At 38.2% G+C, this 26,763-nt stretch overlaps 4 protein-coding genes and 1 non-coding gene across 5 annotated transcripts; 1 reads left to right on the forward strand and 4 right to left on the reverse strand.

Annotated features, from left to right (window-relative positions):
* Nucleotides 1–4,160: 4,160 nt before the first annotated feature.
* Nucleotides 4,161–6,309, forward strand: LOC111783194 (protein SAR DEFICIENT 1). Its single transcript, XM_023664091.2, has 7 exons — nt 4,161–4,384; nt 4,473–4,548; nt 4,636–5,185; nt 5,265–5,425; nt 5,515–5,709; nt 5,791–5,887; nt 5,977–6,309. Exons 1-7 carry the CDS (start codon nt 4,299–4,301, stop codon nt 6,132–6,134), a joined length of 1,323 nt encoding a protein of 440 aa, XP_023519859.2. The 5' UTR covers nt 4,161–4,298; the 3' UTR covers nt 6,135–6,309.
* Nucleotides 6,310–8,630: 2,321 nt separating this feature from the next.
* Nucleotides 8,631–11,989, reverse strand: LOC111782595 (LEAF RUST 10 DISEASE-RESISTANCE LOCUS RECEPTOR-LIKE PROTEIN KINASE-like 1.2). The gene is made up of 4 exons (XM_023663374.2): nt 10,956–11,989; nt 10,807–10,842; nt 10,347–10,583; nt 8,631–10,262 (listed from the first exon to the last, which is right to left on the reverse strand). The coding sequence occupies exons 1-4, from the start codon at nt 11,842–11,844 to the stop codon at nt 9,379–9,381; spliced, it is 2,046 nt and encodes a 681-aa protein (XP_023519142.2). The 5' UTR covers nt 11,845–11,989; the 3' UTR covers nt 8,631–9,378.
* Nucleotides 11,990–12,328: 339 nt separating this feature from the next.
* Nucleotides 12,329–26,206, reverse strand: LOC111783302 (uncharacterized). The gene is made up of 7 exons (XM_087120733.1): nt 25,202–26,206; nt 22,269–22,301; nt 21,914–22,183; nt 20,916–21,839; nt 19,211–20,098; nt 17,965–18,723; nt 12,329–13,263 (listed from the first exon to the last, which is right to left on the reverse strand). Exons 1-7 carry the CDS (start codon nt 26,010–26,012, stop codon nt 12,902–12,904), a joined length of 4,047 nt encoding a protein of 1,348 aa, XP_086976859.1. The 5' UTR covers nt 26,013–26,206; the 3' UTR covers nt 12,329–12,901.
* On the reverse strand, nt 17,045–17,184 carry LOC147786347 (small nucleolar RNA Z247). The gene has a single exon (XR_015414745.1). It is a non-coding gene; the product is annotated as a small nucleolar RNA Z247 (small nucleolar RNA).
* Nucleotides 22,308–25,153, reverse strand: LOC111783303 (LEAF RUST 10 DISEASE-RESISTANCE LOCUS RECEPTOR-LIKE PROTEIN KINASE-like 1.2). The gene has a single exon (XM_023664225.2). The coding sequence runs from the start codon at nt 23,129–23,131 to the stop codon at nt 22,322–22,324; it is 810 nt and encodes a 269-aa protein (XP_023519993.2). The 5' UTR covers nt 23,132–25,153; the 3' UTR covers nt 22,308–22,321.
* Nucleotides 26,207–26,763: the final 557 nt, after the last annotated feature.

A 26,763-nucleotide genomic window follows, 5' to 3' on the forward strand; every position in this document is an offset into this window, starting at 1 on the left:
CCAAATTAAGAATGAGAAATATAATTGGGATCGAAAGTACAACAAACATAGGTGAAATCTAAAGTCTTTACTAATGTTCGCCGTTTAAATAAAATACATGCTACCAACTAATACTTAAAAATAAAGAAGATATAAATTAATTAAATCTTCGTAATAAAATAAAATATACTACTAATCAAATGGAAAAATATTAATAGATTAGGAATATTTAAAATATATTACATATATTTCTTAATTAATTATTATAATATATTTTAATAATACGGAAAAGCGGCACAAAAGGACAAAAAGAGTAGACTGTAGCATTCGTTTGCGAGAAAGTTAATGGGAAGTGCTTTTAAATGGGCTGCTGGAAATTGCTCCTCCGGTCGTGTTCCCATTGACTTGACTTCCTAATTGACTTGGCATATAGATGAGAGGTGTGCGTACAACTTGTAAGAGCGCGTGGAATGACGGAAGCCGCAGTTACTAATTTTCTATAATACTTTATTACTCCCTAAATCTAACTTATGACTTACGATTTGTAGGTCCCACCTCTCTAATTTCTCCAATGTTCTTTCATGTCCAAACACCGACAGGATCCCCTCGTCTTTGGTCCCGGATAAGCCAAACCGACTGGAATTTTTTACTTTTTATTTTATACAAAGACCCAGCTAACCACCGGTCTTCTTTTCCTATATTTTCGTTCCGGCGGCGGAGGCGGTGCCGGCCGGTGGGTTTGGGCTGAAGCTTCATGCTGACAGCACAATTGCCCCTAGTGAGACAGATGAAGTTGACACAGGAATTGACTCCTTACCCTAAAATCCATTAACGTCTCCGGTAGCCTCTGTCCGAAGCTTGTCTCGCCAGTGGTCGACGATTCGCCTAGACCGTGGACGGATGATGGGCTCTGAGATGGCTCCTGGGTTAACAAAAATTTTGAGTTAAATTATAAATTTTACTCGGAACGAACTCGACAAAATTGGAATTCAGTCACTTTTAAAGTTGTCGTTTTATCACTGTCTATTTATTCTCTCATCCTTGCCTGACGTACCCCCTGTCGCCACCGCCCACTCCGGAGGAGCCACCGTGCCCAGTCCTCCGTACATATACATTTTCAAACAGACCATCAAGAAACAGTGCAACTCATGCAACATTCCATTGCATGCTTTTCGTGTCAAAACTGTTTGATATATTATTTATGGAATATATCTCGAATATTATATCTTAATATTTATTTGATTTAAACTATATTTTATTTTATTCTCATTATTTAATTATTTTATATTTTTCTCATTTGTATTAGTTTGTATCCTATTTAAGGATATCAATATGAATGAGGATACACCTTTCCAATTCTATTTTTATTTCTCATTCTTAACATGGTATAAGAGCACCGATCTTGGTATTCCTAATATCAGAGCATCGATCTTGGTATTCTTAATACTCCCTTGGACTCAGAGTCCAAGGAGAGTATTAAACTTAAAGCCAAACTCTAACCAATCAGTGAAGCCTTTACAACCTCCGATCATCCAATATCAAGAATACATTATAAGTATCTGCAAATTTTTCAGCAAGCTCAAATGTGACATATTCAAGATGTTTGTATTTTCTTTCACACCCTCTTAAGTGATCCAGAGCACCGATCTTAATGTTATTATCCAATAAAGCATTTATGCATAGACCAAGAAGTGATTAGGGAGGATATTCACTTGTACCAAATCAAATTAAATTGGACAAGTTACCAATCCTCGAGTCAATCATTGCGGTCTATTTCTAAAGCATTTATGCATGGACCAAGAAATGATCAGGGAGGATATCCAAAATTATGTATCATTTCTTGAAACCAAAGCAACAAATAACAAATTTTTTGCCTCAAACAAAGAAACTTCTTAGAAATTTCTCAAACTTTATATTTAGCCTTGCACACAGTCCAATTGGGTAAGTAGTTGAACAATACTTTATCTTATTTATCCACCTTCACATTATTCAAATTTTGAATTTGAATATTTCTTTCTAAACATAATTATGGTTAAAATACTGATTATGCAAATATGGGTTGATAACTATACCCACAAAATTTCAAACTTATATCTCACAATTATAACGGAGAAAACGCAGAGTGAAGAGATTGTGTACCAAGCTGTCGCCGTCGAAGAGTGAATCTGGTCGGAAACCACATCTCCGATGAGTTTTTGGGTTCAGCCCGATCATTCCCAATATTATCAGTAGAACAAAAGATAAATGGAAACAGATCCAGAAAACCCCAGAAAAACCATAGGACACACTCAACCACAGGAGAAGAATAGTCCTATTAAAAATGAGAAATAGAAATAGAATTGGAATTAAAGGTTTGTTATTATTGATATTCACAAAACTAAACTAATTAAATATTGAGAATAAAATAAAATATACTATAAATCAAAAAAATATTAAGATATAATAGGGAAGATATATTTCATAAATAATATATTTTCAAAATATTATATCTCAACACCATCGGACACAATTTGAGAAATTTTAAATATTTTTAGATTTAAAGTAAGACCTGTTGGATTAAATGTAGCGCACCATGGTTAAATCATAAACTATCAGCAGTTCACTTAAAATTTGAAGCGATGATAATCTGAGATCCAACGCCAACGACTTGTACGTCACATCCTTTCAATGCCTCTAATACCACTTTTTTGTACCTTAATGCCACAATTAAAATATTTTAATACTTAATTGCAGCAGGCAGCAGCAAAAGTGGAAGAAAAATAGATCGCACTCACACACCTACAAACAGAAATTAAACAAAGAGACACAAAAAATTTCGTAGTTTGAAGAGAATAAATTTTTCGGGTGGTAGCCAATCACTATAACCAAAATGTTTATTAACAATGGTATCTCCAACCCACTCACATTACAAAATCTCTCAACGAAATTACTCCCAATTATCTCTAGTCAAAAATAAAATGACAAACTTCACATCTCAAAACAATGCTAACAAATCTTTATACAAACATAATAATATTGATCAAATAAATAAAAATATGAACCAAAACAATTATAAAGGATGAGAATATGAATAAAAACAGTTATGAACTAAATGAGAATTATGGATCAATTCCTTGATAGGGAAGAAGAAGTAAGGAAAGAAACCGAGATTGCCAACTAAGCAAAATAAATAAATAAATAAATAAAACATTAATTTTTCGTCAGTCATATGTACGTTAGCGTCTAAAAATGTATTACAAATGTTATATATAACTTTATAAAGTAAATAACTTCTCCACTCTGAAGGAGAGAGAAACAGAATATTTATACACCTTTTTCCATGTCAATTTAAAAAAAAAAAAAAAAAAAAAAAAAAAAAAAAAGACCATTTAAAGACTAAATAAAATATATAAATCTAGAAACTTATATGACACGTTTATTTGAATCTTTCAATTTTTTTTAATACCTTAATTAGGTAAAAATACACTTATTCTCTATCTCAAAAGTCATATTTTATTTTGCTTAAATTTAATTTTTTTTAATTTTTTAAAACTTTTATTTAATTTTATATTTAAAAAATTATCTTGGTTTATTGAGGTTCTCACTTTTACTAATTATATATATATAGCCACATCCTAACAACCTTCTTCAATAATTTTTAATAAAATAATTTTTAATGAAATTAAAATTTTAAGATTATTCACATATAAAATGTTGAGCGGAGGTGAGTGAAGTTAGTGTGTATATATATATAACAACTGACTTATAAAACCAATTGATTAAGACATTTAAGCTTTGGACTGGTCCAAACAATAATGATAGAGAATTATGATAGGGAATTAGGTGTTAAAAATAAAAGAAGACATGATATGGAAGGAAGAAATTTCTTAGAAATTTCTCAAGTTTGAGAATTACACACAACCCAAGTAGGACAGTAGTTGATATCTAATTTGAAGAAATGGGTATTAAAATTTAATATCCAAGCATGCAAGCAAGCAAGCAAGCAGCATAGATATCATAAAACAAATACAAATAATAAAGACTCAAACAACGAGCCGGAGTCGACTTTCCGTAAGTTGACACCAAAGTCTTTCAATTCAATATTCTCTCGCTCTCTTTGGAATGAAATTTCTGAGCACTTTCTCGGAAATTACTTCTCATTATTATATACTCACATTTTTTCAGTTTCTATTCATGCTTTCACATCTGTCTCCCAACCTTTTATTATATTACCAATTTATTTATTCCACCATCGGGTTATAAATTTCTTGGATTCTTTAATCTTTATCACGCTTCCAACGCTCCTCAACTCATCTTTATCACACTTTTCCATTCAAGAAATGTCGCCCAAGAGATTGTTCTGCCAAACAGAGCCGTGTTTAGAACAGCCTCTTGAGAAGAGGCGCCCGCGTCTGACGTTTGCGTCGTAAGTTGTTCGGAATGGATCCATAAATGGAGCTGTAAATTGTAATTCTACATTTGATTTCTGATTATTTGTGTTGTAATTTCCGTAGGATAATCGGGGACGTGGTTATGGTTAATTCCCAAAATCATTTGTTGAAAGCATTGGAGCCCTTGCTTAGACGAGTGGTTTGTACTTTGTATATATGAATCATTTTGGATTTGTAAATTGATTTAGGGCTTTTGTTTAATTTGTGATGAATTTTAACTTTACAGGTGAATGAGGAAGTTGATCGGTGTTTATTGCGATATTCAAGGTTGTTACCTAGGGCATCTTCGTTGAGGATTCAGGCTCTCGAGCCTTCCAGTTTCTTATTGTATTTTGTGAATAATCTTCCTTCTACCATTTTTACTGGAAGTAAAATTACGGATGTTGAAAGTCAGCCACTCCGGATCGCCGTCGAGGCCGGCGCGGATAATCCGGCATTTCAGGTATATTCGGCCATGAAAATTGAAATTGTGGTACTGGATGGCGACTTTGCAAGCGGCGATAAACAGGACTGGACGGCGGAGGAATTCAATGCCAGCATTGTGAAGGAGAGGTCTGGAAAGAGGCCGCTGCTTCACGGCGAAATGAACATAACTCTCCGCGACCGCGCTGCAACCATCGGTGACATTGAATTCACCGATAACTCAAGTTGGATTCGGAGCCGGAAATTCCGGCTGGGTGCCCGAATTGTTGACGGGTCGGATTCTGATAAGAATCGCCCCCGGATCCGGGAAGCCATAACCGAACCGTTTGTTGTCAAGGATCACCGCGGAGAATGTAAGCATTACAATTCTTTCAAAAAAAAAAATATATTTAAAAAAAAAAAATTAATATTGAGGTATTTTGGTAATTTAAGTGTACAAGAAGCATTATCCACCAATGCTGCATGACGAAGTTTGGAGGCTGGAGAAGATAGGAAAAGAGGGAGTCTTCCACAAGAAATTAAGCAATTACAATATCAAGACAGTTCAAGAATTCTTAAAACTCTTCACTATTGACCCACAAAAGCTAAGAAGGGTAAATATTCCCCATCTTACCCTTTTCAATAAAACAATTAATTATAATTAACGCTTTGATTTTTTTTTTTTTTTTTTGTATGGATTTAGATTTTAGGGGTAGGAATGTCAGAAAGGATGTGGAAAGCAACGGTGAAACATGCGCAGACTTGTGAATTGGGAAACAAGGTGTATATGTTCCGTGCACATAATGTCCTGCTGATCTTGAATCCTATTTGCGAAGTCGTAAGAGCCATGATCGATGACCAAATCTATTCATCTCGAGACCTTCCTAATATCCCCCAGGTATGTTTTCTCATCTCGTTTGATAACAATTTCATTACTTAATAAACTTCCTCTTAAAAAAAGAAATTTCGTGTAATACAGGAGTATTTGATGAATTTGAGTAGACAAGCGTTCGATAACTGGCATTCGTTACAAGACTTTGAAGGCAATTTTAGAGAACCTCCCCTAATAACACAAGGTAGATTTTGATGAAATTTTAGTTTAATTTTTAATTTTTAAGTTTTAAAATTTTAATTATTATTTTTAATTTTGTTGGATTATTGATAGGGAATGAGGGGATTGGAAATGAAGAAGACTGCGATCATATAGTTAAAAAATCATTGTTTCGAAGTTGCGAGTCGATGAGTGAAGAAGTTGAATTTCGAGATTGGAATTCCAATTTAGATCGGTTTATTTCTACAAGTTTTCCTTCTAATTATGGGTAGGCGCGACGTCTTGGTTACCAAATTATAATTAATACACTCATATTAATTTGTTTTCGTATTTCTATTTTCTATTTGTATATTTGGACATTGAATTAATGCCAAAGCGATAATTGATGTTTTATCTATGAGGTAATTCGAACATAATTTAATAAATAAAATATTATTTATAATCTTACTTTATCTCTCTCTCATGCAGAGGATTTGTATGACAGCTGTCATCAACGACCATAAACAATTGGAGAATATTTCGGGAACGAAGGATAACTTCAAATTGACATAATACCTTGCCCAAAAGGACCATATTACAAATCAGGGGCTATGGTATAGCCTTAAAAAAAATTAAAATAATTAATGGAATCTAAAATATTAATCAAAACTTCATAAAAGTAATTAACGATAAACTAAATAAAAAAATAATGGAATCTAAAATACTAATTAAATCTTGATAAAAGTAATTAACGGTAAGATGAGTAACATAAACTAAATAAAAATTAAACTAAGAGTATGCTTTACTGTACCATTCTTTTTCCACGTCATCCGTGGATTTTTCTCTTTTACTGTACCATTCTTTTTCCACGTCAGCTGTGGATTTTTCTCTTTTACTGTACCATTCTTTTTCCACGTCAGCTGTGGATTTTTCTCTTTTACTGTACCATTCTTTTTCCACTTCAACCCTAAACACTAAATCTTAAATTCTCTTTCCCTCGCTAATATTTTGAAACTAAAAAACGATTTTAAAAAAAATGAAAAATGAAAAAAAAAAAAAAAAAAAAAAAACATGTTTTAACTAAAAGTTCATAAAACAAAAGGTAAAAATATTCCCAAAGCCACTATTTATATATTTTTAATAAACATAAAAATAATGATAAAAGTAAATTTACTATTTTAAAGTATATTTGTTACTAAATATATTTTAATTTATTAATATATATATATATATATTGCATAATTATGAAGGATTAAAGAAGAAAATGTGAATGATAACCCAGGAAAGAATAATTGATAAAAGATATTAGGTATATCAACTTATTGATACACTATGATATTTAATAAACGTAATCTTTTAAACGAAAATGTTAACAATAAATTAATACTCTTAACAAACTTCTCAAAAATTGGAATATCAATTTCATCATTTATATACCAAATATTCAAATTTAATATTTATGATATTTTATATTTTTATATCATACCCTTCTCAATAATTTACTAATATACTTTATTTAAGGTGTAAAATTGATATATTAAACATATGTCAACTTACTAATATGGTATACTATCCACTTTTTACTAGATATTCTTGATATACTACTAAAATATGTGATTCATATATGCTTATGCGTGCCTCAAGTCGATGATAATGTTCATGTATGGCTCAAATCAATGATGAACAAATTATAATATAGTATTGGTATACTTGATTTACTACTAAAAATATGTGATCTATGAATGTTCATACCTGCCTCAAATTGATAATGAGCGAGATGTAATATAATGTTCATATACTTGATTTACTAATAAAATATGTGATATATGAATGTTCATGCATACCTCAAATCAATAATGATCGATTTGTAATATAATGTTGATATACTTGATTTACTACTAAAATATGTGATATATGAATGTTCATGCATTCCTCAAATCAATAATGATCGAGCTGTAATATAATGTTGATATACTTGATTTACTACTAAAATATATGATATATGGATGTTTATGCATACTTCAAATCAATGATGAATGAGCTGTTATATACAACGATGATATACTTGATTTACTGCTAAAAATATGTGATATAAATGTCTATGGATACCTCAAATCAGTGATTTTGGAGGGAGTTGTAATATAAGGTTGATATCCTTGATTTTGGTATGTTGTATTGATGCTAACACATTAATATTATACCTAAAATAGTTATTGAACGAGTGTTGATATGTTGAGACGGTGATATAAACACGAAAATTATCGGAAATGTAGATAATAGTACAAAGAATATTGATGTGGATAATGTATGTCAAATAGACAACCAAAACCGTCACAAAAAACCTTATGTCGTACATGCAGTTGCAATCCCGAACATATATGTTGAGAATCGTTGGAGTCTTACATGAACTAATTAAATGAAAGATCATGAATATATAACTAACAAGATGATGTTATTTTGACACGAGACCTTTTAAATAACTAAATAAATATAAAATAAAATTTTTATATAAAAAAAAAAAAAAAGTGAAGGTCCCACCTTCCCTGGTTCTAGAAAGGATACGAATATTCGCCACATTTGGTTGGAAAAAGCAATCAGTTATCTCCGGTTTGGGTTACCTGTATTATAATGGCGGCGACGGTTACAACAGTTATGCTGATGTCAGCACGATATCGTCAGCTCTAAATCACATTCTTAAGCAAATAAACAAAATAAATCTTTTCTTTTACCGATCTATTTATTTATTTCCGAATTTTTTATTCCTAATTTTCAAACTTTCCAGTCATCCCTCACTGCACGCTTTATTACTTTTCTTTTTCTTTTTCAAAATATAATTATTCCTTTTTTAGAAAAGTTACATTCCTTGCGTTCACACTACAAAATTTGTTTCATAAATAATATTTTAATGTTACTAAACCCACCTAATTATTGATTTGTTGTTCATCGCTTCCGACCCGCCGCTTTCCGCAATTATTGACCATCGTCATTCATACTGCTAACGTCCCTTGTTTTTGCAATTTCCTTCAGTTTTCCCCCATATACGAGGTCGATGAAGAAGCAGCTGCTGCCGGAGATCCGAGCAGGGTCGGTTTCGGTGGAATGCGTAAGCCATAAGCGCTCCCTTCTGACATAGCCACCACCTCTGTCACCGACGGCCGGTCGTTTGCAGGAAGCGGTGTTGAAGGTAAATTAAACCCAGAAACAGGGGATGGGGATAATGTTTGAAATTAAAACATAAAGATTTATAAATTCCCTCTCAGTCACAACCTTTCCCCTTTCCAAATCGCATCAGAATTTGTAACTCTCATCGTACAAAACAGAGCTGTGCTCATCGTGCAAAACAGAGCATTTCTCATCGTACAAAACAGAGCATTTCTCATCGTACAAAACAGAGCATTTCTCATCGTACAAAACAGAGCCGTTCTCATCGTACAAAACAGAGCCGTTCTCATCGTACAAAACAGAGCTTACAATAGAAGCTGATAATTGATCAGTTGTGAATAAGTGATTTGGGTCTAGTAACCACAAATAAACAGCTCACCCACTACCGTTTGGTGTGGAAGTTTTGCTAATCCAAAGCACAGTGACGGAGTCTGGGGATTCTGGCACTAATGGCGCTTTCCCTGTGCCACAACTTCGATTCTCTATATTCCTTAGAATTTCTAGAGCTTCCATCATTGACGGTCTTGTATCCCTCACACTTTGCAGGCATTGAAATGCTAACTCGGCAACTCCGCATATCATATTTCGTATTCTTTGATCTGTTTTAAATCCGAGAGATGGGTCTACGAAGTCATGTAATTCGTCGTTCTGGATCTTATTGATAGCCATTGTTGACAGGTTAATCTCATGCCTATGCCTAGTGATATCAACTGCAGGCTTTGAAGATATCAGCTCAACCAACACGACTCCAAAGCTAAAGACATCGCTTTTGTTCGTAACTTGATAAGACTCATAATACTCTGGATCAATATAGCCAGGAGTGCCTTGTGGTGCAGTTGAAACATGGCTGGCTTGTGTAGGAAAAAGGCGACATAGTCCGAAATCAGCGACTTTAACACCGAAATTGTTGTCAAGGAGAATGTTGGTGGTTTTAACATCACGGTGGATAGTCTCAGAAGCATGGAGAAAAGCCAGAGCACTTGCAGTCTCCATGGCAATCTTCAACCTTGTAAGCCATGGAAGCTCACCTGATCTTGCTCGGTTGCCATGAAGATGATCGGCCACAGTACCATTCGGAATGAACTCATACACCAACAAGAGCTCACGGGAGCGTCGAGATGTGCATCCATAAAGGGTGACAAGATGTGGGTGGCGCAAACGAGTTAGGATCTCAACTTCATTCATGAATTGCTCAACTTTTCTATAGTTACTTTCAAACAATCGTTTAACAGCGACCTCACGCCCATCTCGGAGTTTGCCTGAGGAGGGATCAAAGAACATACAAACACATAATCAGAACAATACGCCTGCATGGAACACCAGAAATATGGAGTGATTTGTACCATAGTAGACAGTGCCAAAGCCACCATCTCCAAGTTCGTTAGCTGGGTTGAATTTGTCTGTAGCTTTTACAAGCTCGTGATAAGAGAAAAGAGATAGAGCCATGTAATGTTCTATTTTCTCAAGCTCCTTCATCGGACGATCACAAGAATAGTTTTGATGCTTCTTTTTGTGCATACGAAGCCTGATGAAAAAGATTATACTCATCATCACAATGCCTCCAATTCCAGAGCCAGCACCTGTCATGGCATTCCATTTAGATACCAAGTTCAACACAAGAACATTATATGTAAATCATGTTATGTCAAAATTCTATGATACCCACAAGATCGATCGCACTCATACACCCACAAACAGAAATTAAATAAAAGACACAAAGATTTAAATCATGTTATGTCAAACTTTTATGAGTTAATAACCCGAATAAATGAGAATATGAACGAAATGGGAGTTAGATTTTACCTATGACGACCTTCTTCCATGTATCATTTGGGTTTTCTGGAACAGTAAGCAATCAGGAAGCAAATGGTTAGACGGGATTGTTCTACAAGAGAATGAGGAAAAAAAACACACTAAAAAACAGAACATTACAGAAGGGGAATGCGGCGTACCAGGTTGAGGAGGGTGAGGAGGGCGAGGAGGCGCAGCAATGGCATCACAGGCATAAGGATTTACAACGCCGTTTCTACAAATGCAGTAAAATGGGTACGTCCCATTTCCGCCGCAATTGCCTCCACTTCCATTGCATGAATCACACGCTCCCTTATACCAATTCTCGTACTCCACCTCGAACCCTCCTTTCACAGCCGTCTCCACCAAGCTCCTCCTGTTCTTTACACCTTCCTTCAACTCCTTTATCGTAACCATCACTTCTATCTTCATTTCACACTCCACAAGCTTTGAATAAACCGCCGCCGACGGTTCAAAAGCATAGTTCACTCTCCCGCGCCTTTCCCACTCCCCACCGCAAGAAAAATTGTATTCCGAAATGGGAAATTCGTTATCCGCCGAGCAATTATACCCCACCGAGATGTTCTGATTTCTGGCAGAATACGCAAACGGATGGTGATCCATAGACGCCACTTGGATTTGATTTCGTGGGCAGTAATTATGGAAGAGGTCTGATCTTGCGATCCTCATTATATTATTCGATTGGTTGATTTCCAGAACGTTGTATTCCAGAGAATTGATGTAAGTTGTGGTGGTTCGGTTGTTATTGCAGTTGAGTTTGAATTCTTTCCGGCCGCAAGAACTCTGCCTCTTATTCCCCCAAAAGGGGTACGTGATGTTTACCAATTCTCCACAATTGTAATTCACACCGCAATCTTTGAATGCATCGAGGGCGTTGTCGGTGAAGCATGGCGACAGATGAAACGTGAAGAGGAAGAAGAAGAAGAAGAAGGATTTCATTTTGTTGGGGTTGTGAACAAAGAAAGGATAAATGGAAGAGAACAGAGAGGGAGACTCAGTTTGATTATGAACACATATGAAGTTATCCATGAAGAGTGATTTTTGGAAGAAACAGGGGACTCACTGTCTGCCATAGCTTTCGGGAAATAAATCAAAAAGTGGCAGTCTTCTGTCTGTCTCTCTCAAGAACTCCAGCTAAGTAAGTTGTTTAAACAACAATTTGTTCATCCAAAGTTGAATGAGTCAAATGTTTTGTTTGAACATTCATTTATGAGAGAAATTGATGGGGAGACCTGCGGAGACTTTGAACTTTTCCACCCGGTAAGGACGGTCTATTCCGTATTGTCGTCAGCCTCACAGTTTTAAAACGTATATGTTACGAAGAGGTTTCAACACTCTTATAAGGGATGTTTCGTTCTTCTTTTTAACCGACGTGAGATCTCATAATCCACTCTTTTGGGGGTCCATCGTCCACACCGCTCCGTGTCTAGGTTTGATATTATTTGTAATGGCTGAAGCCTACCGCTAGTAGATATTGTCTGTTTTGACTTGTTATGTATAACTGTCAATCTCACAGTTTTAAAATTAGTCTCTATTATTCAAACCAACATATTTGCTAGCGGTAGACTTAGGCGGTCTGGACTATGCTCGTGTACTTCTTCTATTTTAATGTACAAATAGGTAGAATAGCAACAAGCATCACCATTCTAGCATGCATATTTGTGTTCATCCTCATTATCCACGTGGGATCTCGAAATTCACTCCCCTTCGAGGCCCAACGTCTTTATTGGCACATCGGCTCGTGTCCACCCACCTTCAAGGCTCAACCTCCTTGTTGGCACACCACCTGGTGTCTGACTCTGATACCATTTATAACGGCTCAAACCCACTACTAGCAGATATTGTCTTCTTTGAGCTTTTCCTTTCGAGCTACTCCTTCAAATTTTTAAAACACATATGTTAAGGAGAAGTTTCAACACAGGTTCTCTTCCTCGACCGACATGGAATCTCACACTGAATCCATTGTTATAAAAAAGATATTGAGTTTGAGAGACTTAAAACGGGTAAATGGTTGCTCATGTGCTGCTTCTGCTGGTGTATCAGACAAGCATTGGGAATTCAGAGACAGAAGGAAAAGCTAGTGCCATTAGTACGAGGTCGAAGAAGAAGAAGCAGCAGCAGCAGCAACTTGGAGTAGATCAGTGGCAGGAGGTCCGAACAAGTCAGGTTTTGGTGGAATTTGTAAGCCATCAACACTGCCTTCCAACATCGAAACCGCATCGGTCATCGACGGTCTGTCGCCGGGCGATGTCTGAATACAACACAACCCCACAATGATCATTTTTCTTGCCATTTCTTCTTCTTCCTCTGTGTTTCCCCACCAACAGCCCCCATGAATTTCACTTTGTGTAAGATCCTTATATATCCAATCAGGAAAGTACTCATCGCTGCTGTGCTCCACTCCTTGATTGGGACTCTTTCTCTTGTTAGATTGAATGGCACGATGACCTATATGGGTCACGACCTCATGTATTTATAGATGCGTATAATGAAGATTACATTCCAAATCTATGATTTGGTAACAAACCATAAAATCATAGATTTGGTAACAAACCCTTCAAATCATAAACTAGTAAATCTTAGACTATTTTAGTATATACAGTTATGATCTATTTTAGGTTTAACACCCCCCCTCAATCTGGACGATGTACTACTAAGTTCAGATTGCGCCTAAAATAGCTAAAAGAAGGAGCTGGCAGTGGCTTTGTCATGATATCGGCGAGCTGATCCTTGGAAGATATGAGTCGAACATCAAGCTGACGAGTCGATACTCGTTCACGAACGAAGTGATAATCAACCTCAACATGCTTCGTCCGTCGATGAAAGATTGGATTGGCGGATAGGTAGGTGGCACCAATGTTGTCACACCATAGGCTAGGCGCTCGCGCTTGCGAGATCCCGAGCTCACGCAAGAGAACTTGGATCCAAATTAATTCGGCAGTGGCATCAGCAACCGCCTTATATTCGGCTTCCGTACTAGAACGAGAAACTGTCGATTGTTTCCTCGAACTCCAAGAGATAAGATTGCCACCAAAGAAGATCACATAGCCTCCAGTGCTTCGACGATCATCAGGATTCCCAGCCCAATCAGCATCTGAAAAGGCACTCAACAAATCAGTGCTGGACTTTGTAAGACACAAACCCATATCAATAGTGTCATGTAGATAACGGAGAATTCGTTTGACTGCCGCCCAATGTATAGAAGTCGGAGAGGACATGAACTGACACACTCTGTTGACACAGAAGGATATATCAGGACGTGTCAGAGACAAATATTGGAGAGCACCAACGACACTTCGATAGCGAGTAGTATCCTCAGGTGAGAGCTTTTCACCACCATTCAATAACAACTTCTCACTGGGAAGCATAGGTGTGGGCACACCTTTGGAGGTGAGCATATTGGTTCTGGCTAATAAATCTCGAATGTATTTATGTTGTGTCAGAATAAGTCCACTAGAAGTATGGCGGACCTCAATCCCAAGAAAATAACTCAAAATACCAAGATCCTTGACGGCAAAATCATCCTGAAGCTGTGTAAGAAGTTTCTCAGTAGCCGTAGAAGATGAGCTGATGATAATAATATCATCAACGTAGATGAGAATATACATCTGAATGCCCGTTTTGTTAAAAATAAAAAGAGAGACATCAGCCTTTGAAGGTGTAAAATCCAGCTGTAATAGTTTGGAGCTAAGGCGAGAAAACCAGGCACGCGGAGCTTGTTTAAGGCCATAGCGACTTATCCAGCTTGCAGAGATAACCAGGGTGTTGAGAATCCACAAATCCAGGGGGCTGCTTCATATAAACATCTTCATTAAGAAGGCCATGAAGAAAAGCATTTTGAATATCAATCTGCCGAATAGCCCAACCACGAGAAATAGCAAGAGATAATAAGAGCCGAATGGTAGTGGGCTTAACAACTGGACTAAAGGTATCATCATAATCGACGCCATACTGCTGTTTAAAACCTTTAGCAACCAGGCGTGCTTTGTAGCGATCAATAGAGCCATCTGGCTTTTGTTTGAGTTTGAAAACCCATTTGCAATCAATAACGTTAAGACCAGCACGAGGAGGAACTAAGTGCCATGTCTTATTTTTTTGAAGTGCCTGAAATTCATCATTCATTGCCTGACGCCAGAGGGGATGCTCCATAGCAGTAATATGTGAAGTAGGTTCAGAGGCAGAAGACCGAGCTACAAGATATGTTACTGTTCCATCTGTACGCACCTTGGGTTTCTTGATATTGTGCTTCAATCGAGTACCATACGGATGAGTAGTAGGTGCAGAATCCACATTTGAGGGGACGGCCGTATCAGCCGTTGCGAGGGGAGCAACCGATGCTACAGCAGTTGGTTGACCAACGGCCGAGGATTCGACCGGGCATTGCGCAATATCATCTGCTGGCGGAGAAGCCGATGCCTCAATCATTGGCGGAACAACCAACGCCGATTCGAATGGCAGCGACGCGGAGGATTGTTGCGGCAATTCCGAAGCTGATGTAGACACCAAATTTTCTGCATCCAAAGAGTTAGTAGGCCCAGACATATGCATGTGATCATTCTCCAAATTAGTACTGCTATTACCCAAATGCAAGGTGCACAAATCAGGGGCATTATGCGTCGACTGCATGATTGGGGAAGAATTAGGTGAGGCTCTCTTGAATGGAAAAACATTTTCATCAAATATGACATCTCTAGACATATAGACACGACCAGAATCGGTGTCAAGACACTTATACCCTTTATGTGAAGAACTGTAGCCTAGAAAGACACATTCCTTTGATCGAAAAGAGAGCTTTTGTTTGTTATAAGGACGAAGATGAGGCCAACAAGCACACCCAAAAATTTTTAATAAGGAGTAATTTGGTGGGGTATGAAAAAGAAGCTCTAAGGGGCATTTTTTATCGATGACACGAGTAGGAAGACGATTGATGAGATATGTGGCTGTAAGAAACGCGTCGTCCCAAAATTTAATAGGTACATGAGCATGAGCTAGAAGGGCTAGGCCAGTTTCAACAATATGACGATGCTTGCGTTCAGCAGACCCATTTTGTTGATGTGTGTGAGGGCACGAAACACGATGACCAATTCCAAGGGAACGAAAAAATGTGTTGTGAATTTTCTGATATTCCCCACCCCAATCAGATTGAACCCACTTGATTTTAGTATCTAGGAGGCGCTCAACATGAGCTTGGAATTGCAAAAATATACGAGGAGCTTCTGTACGATCATGCATCAAATAGATCCACGAAAATTTACTGAAATCATCAATGAAACTAATATAATATTTAAAACCCCCAACAGATGGAGGTGCAGGGCCCCAAACATCCGAAAAAATAAGTTCCAAAGGTGACGAAGACCTATGGGAAAAACTAGTATATGGTAATCGATGACTCTTTGCTAACTGACACGCATTACAAACTGACAAAGATGACTCACTAGCACACGAAATATTATTTAGACGCAAAATGGATTTTATTACTTGAGATGAAGGATGTCCAAGACGAGCATGCCATTGGGCGTGAGTAGTAGATCTGCTCACCAAGGCGTGCTTGAGATTATCGACATCGGATGGCTTAATAGGATAAAGACCAGATTCACACCTCCCATTTAGGAGACTTTTCCTCGACTGTCGATCCTTTATAGAAAAATGCCAAGGATGGAATTCAAAAAATACGTCATTATCACGAGAAAATTTATGAACAGAAAGAAGATGTTTGGAAATTTCAGGCACATGCAAAATATTACGCAACGCAAGAGGACGAGTAGCAGTATTAATTAGAGAATGACCAGTATGCAAAACACGCAAACCTGCTCCATTGCCGACTTGAACTTGTTCACCTCCATGATAACGTTCACGCACAGCGAGACGATCCAGGTCACTGGTGATATGGTCCGTAGCGCCTGTGTCGCTGTACCAATTTGGGTCAATCTTGTAAGAGGAAGTAGCCGCCAGTGCCGTAGGAGGAGCAGAAGAAGGTTCATCTTGATAGGACTCATCCATCCTATGCCAGCAGCGGATAGCAGTATGCCCCACTTTGCCGCAGATCTGGCAGGAAGGACGAGCAGAAGGGCCACGACGATCACCAGCAGGACGAGAGGGTGCATAACCTTGAGAACGACCACGACCGCGATCCCTACGCCCACGATTCTTCTGCTGACCACCACGACTAGCATAATTGGCAGAAGATCCAAGATTTAACTGAAGTTCAGCCTGGTGTTGTAGTTGGCGAGCTTCATACGTCATTAGATGTGCAAACACATCATCAAGGGTGAGGGCTTCACTCTTGGTAGTCATTGAGGTGACGAAGGGATCATAGTCAGGGCCAAGACCAGCGAGAAGATACGCGATCACATCATCATCCTGCAAGGCAGAGCCGGCGGCGGCCAGCTCGGTGGCTAGCCCTTTGATCTTGCAAAAATAATTTGCAGCAGATTGATCTCGTTTCTTGGACGTGGCAAGCTCAACACGAATCTGAGTAGTGCGAGCACGAGTTGACGATGAAAACATCCGCTGCAGGGTATCCCACGCCTCCTTGGACGTAGTAGCGGCAACCACATCATGAAGAATCTCCTCAGACATGGAGGAGAGAAGGCCGCTAAGGACTTGTTGATCCTGATCATACCACTGATTATAGGCCGGATTAGAGACCAGCTCAGCACCAGCAGCAGTTGAGGAAGGGATCAGCTTGGCAGGTGCAACATTGGTGCCATCGAGGTAGCCCATAAGCTTCGTACTCCGTAGGTAGGGGAGGAGCTGGGCACGCCATATGATGAAGTTGTTTTTGGTTAGACGAATTGTGACAACATGGTGTAGAGGGATTGGATATTGTTTAAGGCCAAAAGTCGCCATGGTAGTTGAGACGGTGTTGGAGATGGTGGATGGAGAGGAGGAAGAAGACATGGCGAGGAGTTTAAAAAATAAACCTTGGCTCTGATACCATGTTAGATTGAATGGCACGATGACCTATATGGGTCACGACCTCATGTATTTATAGATGCGTATAATGAAGATTACATTCCAAATCTATGATTTGGTAACAAACCATAAAATCATAGATTTGGTAACAAACCCTTCAAATCATAAACTAGTAAATCTTAGACTATTTTAGTATATACAGTTATGATCTATTTTAGGTTTAACATCTCTCACCCACCATCTCAAGAACCAACATCCCATAACTATAAACATCAGACTTATGAGAAACTTTGCCAAGATTCCTAAATATTATCTCTGGCGCTATGAACCCTATTGTCCCCTTCACACATGTCATCGACACATGACTCTCCTTGGCCCTGCATTGCTTGGCCAGCCCGAAATCAGTGATTTTGGGGCAGAAATCATCATCCAAGAGTATGTTGTGTGGCTTGATGTCGAAGTGCAAGATCCTTGTGTTGCAGCCACGGTGCAAGTACTCCAAGCCTCGTGCCACGCCGATGACAATATTGTAGAGTGTGTTCCAATCCAACTTCTCGCCCTTTTCTTGAATCCTGTTGCTGGAAATGTACTTATCTAGGGACCCTTTAGCCATATAATCATAAATCAAAGCTCTTTTGTTCCTCTCGTAGCAGAAACCTAAGAGTGTGGCTATATTTACATGGGAAGTTTTGGCGAAGCTAACAACTTCGTTCATAAATTCTTCGCCATTTGATTTGGATTCATTCAAAAGCTTCACAGCCACATCGCGGCCGTCGGGTAGCTTTCCTTTGTAGACAGAGCTAAACCCTCCTTGGCCAATCTTGTTGTTGAAAGAGCCTGTGATTTTCTTCAGCTTTGAGTAAGTATATCGCTTGGGTGTTTGCGTGGAATATTTCCTTATAATTTCCTCAATTTTGTCGTTGTTTGAGATGCTTCTTCTCTTGTAGTAGATGGAGATGATGATAATAATAGAGAAAATGATGGTAATTGCACCTGAAAAATGGGTTTGAATTCATATGATTAATAAAAAGAACCTTAAAATTTGATAGAGAACTCACTCATTTCAAACAAAATCAAACCTTATATGGAATTGTTTGTAAATTATTAAAACCCAATTAATAATATAATACATATATATATTCAAGGAGTAGGCTTTACCTATTATGTCTTTCGGTCCAGAATCTGATTGATCTAGATTTGCCACGGTATAAAAAATTCATCCGGTAAGTGATCAAAATTTTGAATCTTTCTATTAGACGAACACGACTCTATAGTATGATATTGTCCACTTTAAACATAAGTTCTAGCTTCATTGATATTCTTTATTTATAAACCCAAAATCATCTAACACTTTGAACCGGTTAAACTCAAAATAAAAAGAACAAAAAAAAATTTATTGAACATATAACATAATAAATAATTTATAAACATGATAATTTTAGGGTGAAAACGATGCAGGGGAAGACGAAATTATACGTACCAGAAGGAAAATTAGGCCTGCAAACGTAAGGATTTATGTCTCCACTTCCACAAATGCAGTAAAACTCATGGGTGGCATTTCCTCCACACTTGCCGCCGTATTCCTTGCACCCCTCGCACGCCACCGTGTAGAAATCCCCGTATTCCACATCAAACCCTCTTTTCACACCCTGCTCCACCGCCATCGTTCTGTTCTTGTGTGTTTCTTCGAATACCTCTTTTGTAATTGTGACTTCGATGTTCAGTCTACACTCGCTCATGTTTCTACTCCGATTCAGCGCTTCCGTTTCGAAAGCGTAATTCGCTCTCCCTCGTATTTCCCCCTCCTCCGATCCGCACGTGAATCTGTAATTGTCGAGAATTCCAGGTATCAGCGGGCAATCGTACCAGACAGAGAGATTCAGATCGTTCAAAGTATACTTGAAGAGACGATAATCAATCGTCGTCGTTTTGGTTTCGATTTTAGGGCAGTAATCAGTTCGGAGATCCGATCTTGCGATTGTCATTGTATGTTTGGATCGGCTGATGTTGAGAACGTGAAACTCTATAGAGCTGATTTCCATCGTGGTGGTTCTGTTGTCTTTGCAATTGAGCTCGAATTCTCGCCGCCCGCAAAATTCCGGCCGTTCATTCCCCCAGAACGGATAGGTGATGTTTACAAAATCTCCGCAGTTGTAATAGACATCGCAAGCTTTAAATTCATCGACTGTGCCGTCGCCGAAACATAGCGGAAGATCATACCACACGATTGTGAAGAAGAAGAAGAGGAAGAGAGGGAGGGAAGGTGTCATTTCCGTGACGCTGGACCAAAAATGAAAGGAAAGGAAAAAGGAACATTGGTAATATAACGCAAGAGTCATCTTCAAATTCAAAAGAAAGCAAGAGCTAAAAGATCATAATCAAAAGAAAGACGACTGCTATATTATGTAACTACAGTTGCTTTCCTGCTTGCATCCAATTATACAGCCTTGAATTAGTCAATAGTAGACTTCCAAGGAAAAAATGATATTCAAATCTATAAGTCTCCCATCAATTGGATTGGTTTGTTTGTGGTGGTTTGTGGTTCGGTTAAGAGTTTCAAGATAAGATCAAGATACATAACGGGCTAAATTGATAATACGTATCAGAATCGGTCATGACTATGAGATCACACATCGGTTGAATAGGAAAATGAAACATTTTTTTTTTATAATGGTGTGGAAACCACATGAGATCTAAGGTTAGTCAGACCATGAGATCTCACTCCGGTTGGAAAGAGGAACGAAATATTCCTTTTTGGGTAGACCATGAGATCTCACTTCGGTTCGGTTGGAAGGAGGAACGAAACATTCCTTTTCGGGTAGAAATCTTAATGACTAAACCCAGATCCACAACTAACTAATATTGTCTCTTTGGGTTTTCTCTTTCGAGCTTCCCCTCAAGGCTTTAAAACACGTCTTCTAGGTGAAGGTTTCCTCGTCCTTATAAATGGTGTGGTTTGTTCTACTCCCCAACCAATGTGAAATCAATATATTTCTTTCCATGTTACTTCGATTTTGAGCTAGGAGACAGTGGATGGAGAATGAAAACACGAGCTTTACATTCAATCTCAAATATGTACACATCTGATTCACCTAAAAAGCCTTAACAAAGCTGACGAAAATGGCAGAGGTATAGAGTTTGACACATATTATAACCATGAAACCACAGAAAAGAACAAACTCAGCCACTGCAATTCGGGGTTGAAGATTTGCTCATCCAAGGCACCACAACGGAATCTGGAGATTCCGGCACTAACTCACCCTTCACCACCACATCCTCCTCTCCTGAAACCTTTATTTCTTCTGTCTTTCCTTGCCCACTATGCTGACTCTCTATGTTCTTAAGAATTTCCAAAGCCTCCGACATTGTCGGCCTTGTGTCTTTCACACTCTGCAAGCATTGAAATGCCAACTCTGCAACTCCACATATCATGTCTCTCACTCTTTCATCCGTTTCAAATCCAAGACATGGATCCACAAACTCATGCAACTCGTCGCCCCCAATCTTATTGATTGCCATTGTCCACAAGTTTATCTCATGCCTATGCCTAGTGATATCAACTGCAGGCTTCGAAGATATCAGCTCAACCAACACGACTCCAAAGCTAAACACGTCGCTTTTAATCGTAAGTTGATAGCATTCGTGATACTCCGGATCTAAGTAGCCAGGAGTTCCTTGTGGTGCAGTTGAAACATGGCTGGCTTGTGTAGGAAAAAGCCGAGATAGTCCGAAATCGGCGACTTTAACACCGAAGTTGCTGTCGAGGAGAATGTTGGTAGTTTTAACATCACGGTGGATAGTCTCAGAGGCATGGAGAAAAGCCAGAGCACTTGCAGTCTCTATGGCAATCTTCAACCTTGTATGCCATGGAAGCTCACCGGGTTTTGCTCGTTCGCCGTGAAGATGATCGGCAACAGTACCGTTCGGGATGAATTCATAAACCAGCAGAAGTTCACGGCAATGTCGAGAGGTACATCCATAAAGGGTGACAAGATGTGGGTGGCGCAAACGAGTAAGGATCTCAACTTCATTCATGAAATGCTCAACTCTTCTGTAGTTATTTTCAAACAATCGTTTAACAGCGACCTCACGCCCATCAGGAAGTTTGCCTATCAAATGAATTCAAACATCATACACTACGTATGCTTGGATTAAAGACTGAAAACTATTGAGTGATGTTTACCGTAGTAGACAGTGCCACAGCCGCCATCTCCAAGTTCTTTGGCTGGATTAAACCTGTCGGTGGCCTTTTCAAGCTCTTCGTAAGAGAACAAAGGCACACCCATGTAATCTTCTCCTGTCTCAAGCTCCTTCGCAGGAAGATTACTAGAATTGTTTCGTAGGAGAAAGGAGGAGGGAGTATAAGTACGAGCAAGCTTCTTTTTGTGCAAACGAAACCAGATGAAAAAGGCTACGCTCATTATCGTTACGCCGCCAAAACCACAGCTAAAACCTGCCATTTGCTACTTAAGTTAGCTCAATTTCCGATCATAAGAGAATAATTTGTGTAATCTGAAATCAGGGTCTTGTTTTTTTACCTATGACGTACTTCTTCCAAACATCATTTTCTCCTGCCATGGCAAGCAAATCGTTAGGAAAGATTGTTTATCAAAAGAAATAGAAGAACAGAGCTAAGATTCGAGCAAGAGCCAGAGCAAGATTTATTTCCTAGAAAGTTACCCTGTTTGCTGGTTTGTAGATGAGGTCCATCAGGACAATAGCAAACAAACTCGTTGCTTTCAAACCCACATCGCCCACCACTTGTCTCACAATTGCTACAATTTTGGGCACTCCAATTTAGAGTGAAACCCATCTTCAAGACATCGGAATAACTCTTCCTCAACAACCCAGAGAAATCATCGTCCTGATTAGGAATGTCTATAGGCACCTCTACCGAGGATTGACAAGAATCGACAGAGAAGTTCATAAGCTCCACAAATCCATCGTGGAAAGCGGCAAAAGAATGGAGTTTGGGTGTGTTTGAACAATGAATTGGGTAGCTGAACTTGGGAGGAAGGGAAGTGCAGTTGTAAAAGAAGAAGAAGCCAATATGATCCGGAGTGCGTAAACCGCAGGGCATTTGAGGAGTAGGGCATTTGAGGTCGTAAAACGCAGCATATGCCACAAGAAAAGAGTGGGTTTGATAGGAGATCTCTCTGATGATATAATCCTCTTCTGAAATTTTGATAACTGGGTATTCATGTCTGCAGGTGATATCAAAGGTAGGGAGTCCACAGAAGGGGCTGTGCGAATGAGCTACCCGGAAAGGGTAGCTGATATTCGGACCTTTCCCACAGGATTTTGGAGCACAAGCTTCAAACTTCTCGTGTGAGGACAGAGTTTGGGGAGTTAAGATGATGAAGAAGATGATAAAAAGAAAAGGGGTTCTCTTGAAATCCATTAATGGAAGGAATGAAGAAGAAGAAGAAGAAACAGGACAGTGTGTTTGGTGGGTTAACTGGGAATGATCATAACATTACTTTTCAAGAACTTTGTGGCATAAGAATCTAAGATGGCTTCCAAAATTGGATGAAAATGTAATGGAAAAAGAAAAGTTCCTTTTGAACGTGGGCGGGGCTTCACTTTCTTCACTTCCCACAAGGATTTGTGAGGCTTTTTGTGTTTGGCAATGCTAACAAAAATGGTCAACTTGGTCGGCAAAATATGATCATGAAAGGTCGGTCATATATCACCACTACCTTTAAAAACTAGAAGTTTGTTTGGAGTGCATGCTTCAAACTATGTTCTTCAAACTATGTTCTTCAAACCTAATTTGTTGAAGTTTGGACTCCTAATACCATAATTTTTTTTTTAGTATTGAAACAACTCAAACTCATTGCTAGTAGATATTGTCCTATTGAGACTTTTCCCTTTGAACTTTTCTTTACGGTTTTTAAAACCTCGGCTAGGGATCCTTTTCGAGTTTCCCCTCCAGACTTTTAAAAAATGTATGCTATGGAGAGGTTTTTATACCCTTATAAAGAATGTTTCGTTCTCTTCACCAATTGAGGTGGGATCTTCTATACCTTTGTAAAGAATGTTTCGTTCTCTCTTCACCAATCTATGTGGGAGCATCTTCTATACCCTTGTAAAGAATGTTTCGTTCTCTCTTCACCAATCGATGTGGGAGCATCTTCTATACCCTTGTAAAGAATGTTTCGTTCTCTCTTCACCAATCGATGTGGGAGCATCTTCTATACCCTTGTAAAGAATGTTTCGTTCTCTCTTCACCAATCGATGTGGGAGCATCTTCTATACCCTTGTAAAGAATGTTTCGTTCTCTCTTCACCAATCTATGTGGGAGCATCTTCTATACTCTTGTAAAGAATGTTTCGTTCTCTCTTCACCAATCGATGTGGGAGCATCTTCTATACCCTTGTAAAGAATGTTTCGTTCTCTCTTCACCAATCGATGTGGGAGCATCTTCTATACCCTTGTAAAGAATGTTTCGTTCTCTCTTCACCAATCTATGTGGGAGCATCTTCTATACCCAGTAAAAAATGTTTTGTTCTCTCTTCACCAATCGATGTGGGATCTTTTATACCTTTGTAAATAACGTTTCGTTTACGACTCTCTACAATGGTATGATATTGTCCACTTCTATACCCTTGTAAAGAATGTTTCGTTCACGACTCTACACAATGGTATGATATCGTCCACTTTGAACATAAGTTCTCATGGCTTTGCTTTGGGCTTCCCAAAAGGCCTCGTACCGATGAAGATAGTATTCTTTGATTATAAACCCAGGATCATTCCCTAAATTAGCCAATGTGAGACTTTCATCATCCAATACTCACAAGTATAATGGTAGGTGAAGATCAAGATTTAAACTACTAATATTTTAACCGATGATTTGATATCGAACCCAATTGAGATATATTTAAGTTTCATATCTTATTTTGTTAAATTATACTTACTTCCAAATCTTATATTATGATTCTTGTCAATAGTAGTGTATTATTATTATTATATTATGGTGTATAGGATTTGTTGACTTTATAGGGTCAAAACTAGAGATTTCTTCCTTCCACAACACATGTGTAGCTGTTGACACGTTCCAACGATGGTAGCCTCAAGTTTTGACGGCGGGGCCCACTTTTTAGCCCCAATTTCACTGGCTAGCCAATGTCATCACGACTTTGACTAGTCAGTGCATTGACTTTTACACAACTATTGCCTATCAATTACCAACTTTCTCCCTCCCCTCAATATCTCCTAATCTAAAATAAAAATAAATTAAAAATTACCGAACATATTCTTTATTAAAATGATACAAGAAAATTAATAGGAATAAAATAAAATTGATTTATTGAATTGAAATAAAATGTGAAATTGATCTTAATTGTTTATGCATTTTTACTCAAATTTACCATATAATTTAAACTTATATTTACCTAAATTATAATATTTGGAGAGTATTAAAAATTCAAATGAACTGGAGATTTGATGCAATGGAAGATGAAGTACGTACCAGGAGGAGGAGGCTTGCAAACGTAAGGATGGATGTCTCCATCGCCACAAATGCAGTAAAACTCATGGGTGGCGTTCCCTCCACACTTGCCGCCGTATACCTTGCACCCCTCGCACGCCACCGTGTAGAAATCCCCGTATTCCACATCAAACCCTCTTTTCACACCCTGCTCCACCGCCATCGTTCTGTTCTTGTGTGTTTCTTCGAATACCTCTTTTGTAATTGTGACTTCGATGTTCAGTCTACACTCGCTCATGTTTCTACTCCGATTCAGCGCTTCCGTTTCGAAAGCGTAATTCGCTCTCCCTCGTATTTCCCCCTCCTCCGATCCGCACGTGAATCTGTAATTGTCGAGAGTTCCAGGTATCAGCGGGCAATCGTACCAGACAGAGAGATTCAGATCGTTCAAAGTATACTTGAAGAGACGATAATCAATCGTCGTCGTTTTGGTTTCGATTTTAGGGCAGTAATCAGTTCGGAGATCCGATCTTGCGATTGTCATTGTATGTTTGGATCGGCTGATGTTGAGAACGTGAAATTCAATAGAACTGATTTCGATCGTAGTGGTTTTGTTGTGTTTGCAATTGAGCTTGAATTCACGGCGGCCGCAGAATTCCTGCCGCTCATTCCCCCAAAACGGATACGTTACGTTTACCAAATCTCCGCAGTTGTAATAGAGACTGCAAGCTTTGAATTCCTCGTGGGCGTCGTCGGCGGAACATAGCGGAAGATCAAACCACACCACTGTGAATAAGAAGAAGAAGAAGAAGAAGAAGAAGAAGAAGGGGAAGAGAGGAACGGAAGTTTTCATTTCCGTGAAGGCTCATGAACAGAGTATGGTTTTGATCTGAAAATGGGGGAAATTGAATAAGAAATGGTCTCCTTATGCTGACGGTAACTACCAGGAATGTTGACTAAAAATAAAAGAAATTTGGAAAATTATGTTATTTTGCAGTGTGAAACTGATTAGGTTGACTGGAAAACTTTGGTGACGAGTAAATCCACCCCAGAAGCCACCGCTGCTTTTCTTCTTAATTCATTCTTTATTTATTTATTAATTCAATTGGATCAATTTGCCAATTTAACCTCATAAAAAAAAAAAAAAAAAAAGAAAAATTAAAGCTTTGTAATGATTATTTCCGAATGACTTCAGCCAATAGACTCAAAGTGGAAAATATCATATAATGGTGGAGAATCATGTTCATCTAACAGACCGGATTGAAACTCAATTTTATAAAATAATAAATTTAATGAACAAAGATGATGACTAGATTTGTTAATTAGAAATATTTATTTAATTTAATAGTCAAGATGTGTAAATTGTATTGGTGTGTTAATTATAATTAGTTTGTTAAACATTAACGCGGTTTTGTGAGAATTATGGTACCAGAAATAAAATAGTCCGACAATATAAAATTGTTCTTGTATGATGTTATGTGTCGGGCTTTGGTTCGTATTGGAGGTCAACAATAGAGTTGGAAAAGAAAATTTCTTCCACTTGGGAAGACGAGAACGGGATGTATTTTCCATCCTTCATGTAAATTATTAAAATTAAAATTAAA

Source organism: Cucurbita pepo, chromosome 20 (genome assembly GCF_057944985.1).
Source record: "Cucurbita pepo subsp. pepo isolate OVF chromosome 20, ASM5794498v1, whole genome shotgun sequence".
NCBI lineage: Eukaryota > Viridiplantae > Streptophyta > Magnoliopsida > Cucurbitales > Cucurbitaceae > Cucurbita > Cucurbita pepo.

What these genes read in the sequence shown, in the direction of transcription:
- LOC111782595 (XM_023663374.2), bottom strand. Translation starts at nt 11,844, where the DNA reads ATGGATAACTTCATATGTGTTCATAATCAAACTGAGTCTCCCTCTCTG. An exon ending in TCCTCACCCTCCTCAACCTG is followed by an intron (nt 10,843 to 10,955) that starts GTACGCCGCATT and finishes TTACTGTTCCAG; the next exon opens with AAAACCCAAATGATACATGG. An exon ending in ATGGAAGAAGGTCGTCATAG is followed by an intron (nt 10,584 to 10,806) that starts GTAAAATCTAAC and finishes ATGCCATGACAG; the next exon opens with GTGCTGGCTCTGGAATTGGA.
- LOC111783303 (XM_023664225.2), bottom strand. Translation starts at nt 23,131, where the DNA reads ATGGATTTCAAGAGAACCCCTTTTCTTTTTATCATCTTCTTCATCATC.
- LOC111783194 (XM_023664091.2), top strand. Translation starts at nt 4,299, where the DNA reads ATGTCGCCCAAGAGATTGTTCTGCCAAACAGAGCCGTGTTTAGAACAG. An exon ending in AGCCCTTGCTTAGACGAGTG is followed by an intron (nt 4,549 to 4,635) that starts GTTTGTACTTTG and finishes TTAACTTTACAG; the next exon opens with GTGAATGAGGAAGTTGATCG. An exon ending in ACCTCCCCTAATAACACAAG is followed by an intron (nt 5,888 to 5,976) that starts GTAGATTTTGAT and finishes GATTATTGATAG; the next exon opens with GGAATGAGGGGATTGGAAAT.
- LOC111783302 (XM_087120733.1), bottom strand. Translation starts at nt 26,012, where the DNA reads ATGAAAACTTCCGTTCCTCTCTTCCCCTTCTTCTTCTTCTTCTTCTTC. An exon ending in TTGCAAGCCTCCTCCTCCTG is followed by an intron (nt 22,302 to 25,201) that starts GTACGTACTTCA and finishes TTGCCATGGCAG; the next exon opens with GAGAAAATGATGTTTGGAAG. An exon ending in TTGGAAGAAGTACGTCATAG is followed by an intron (nt 22,184 to 22,268) that starts GTAAAAAAACAA and finishes AGCAAATGGCAG; the next exon opens with GTTTTAGCTGTGGTTTTGGC.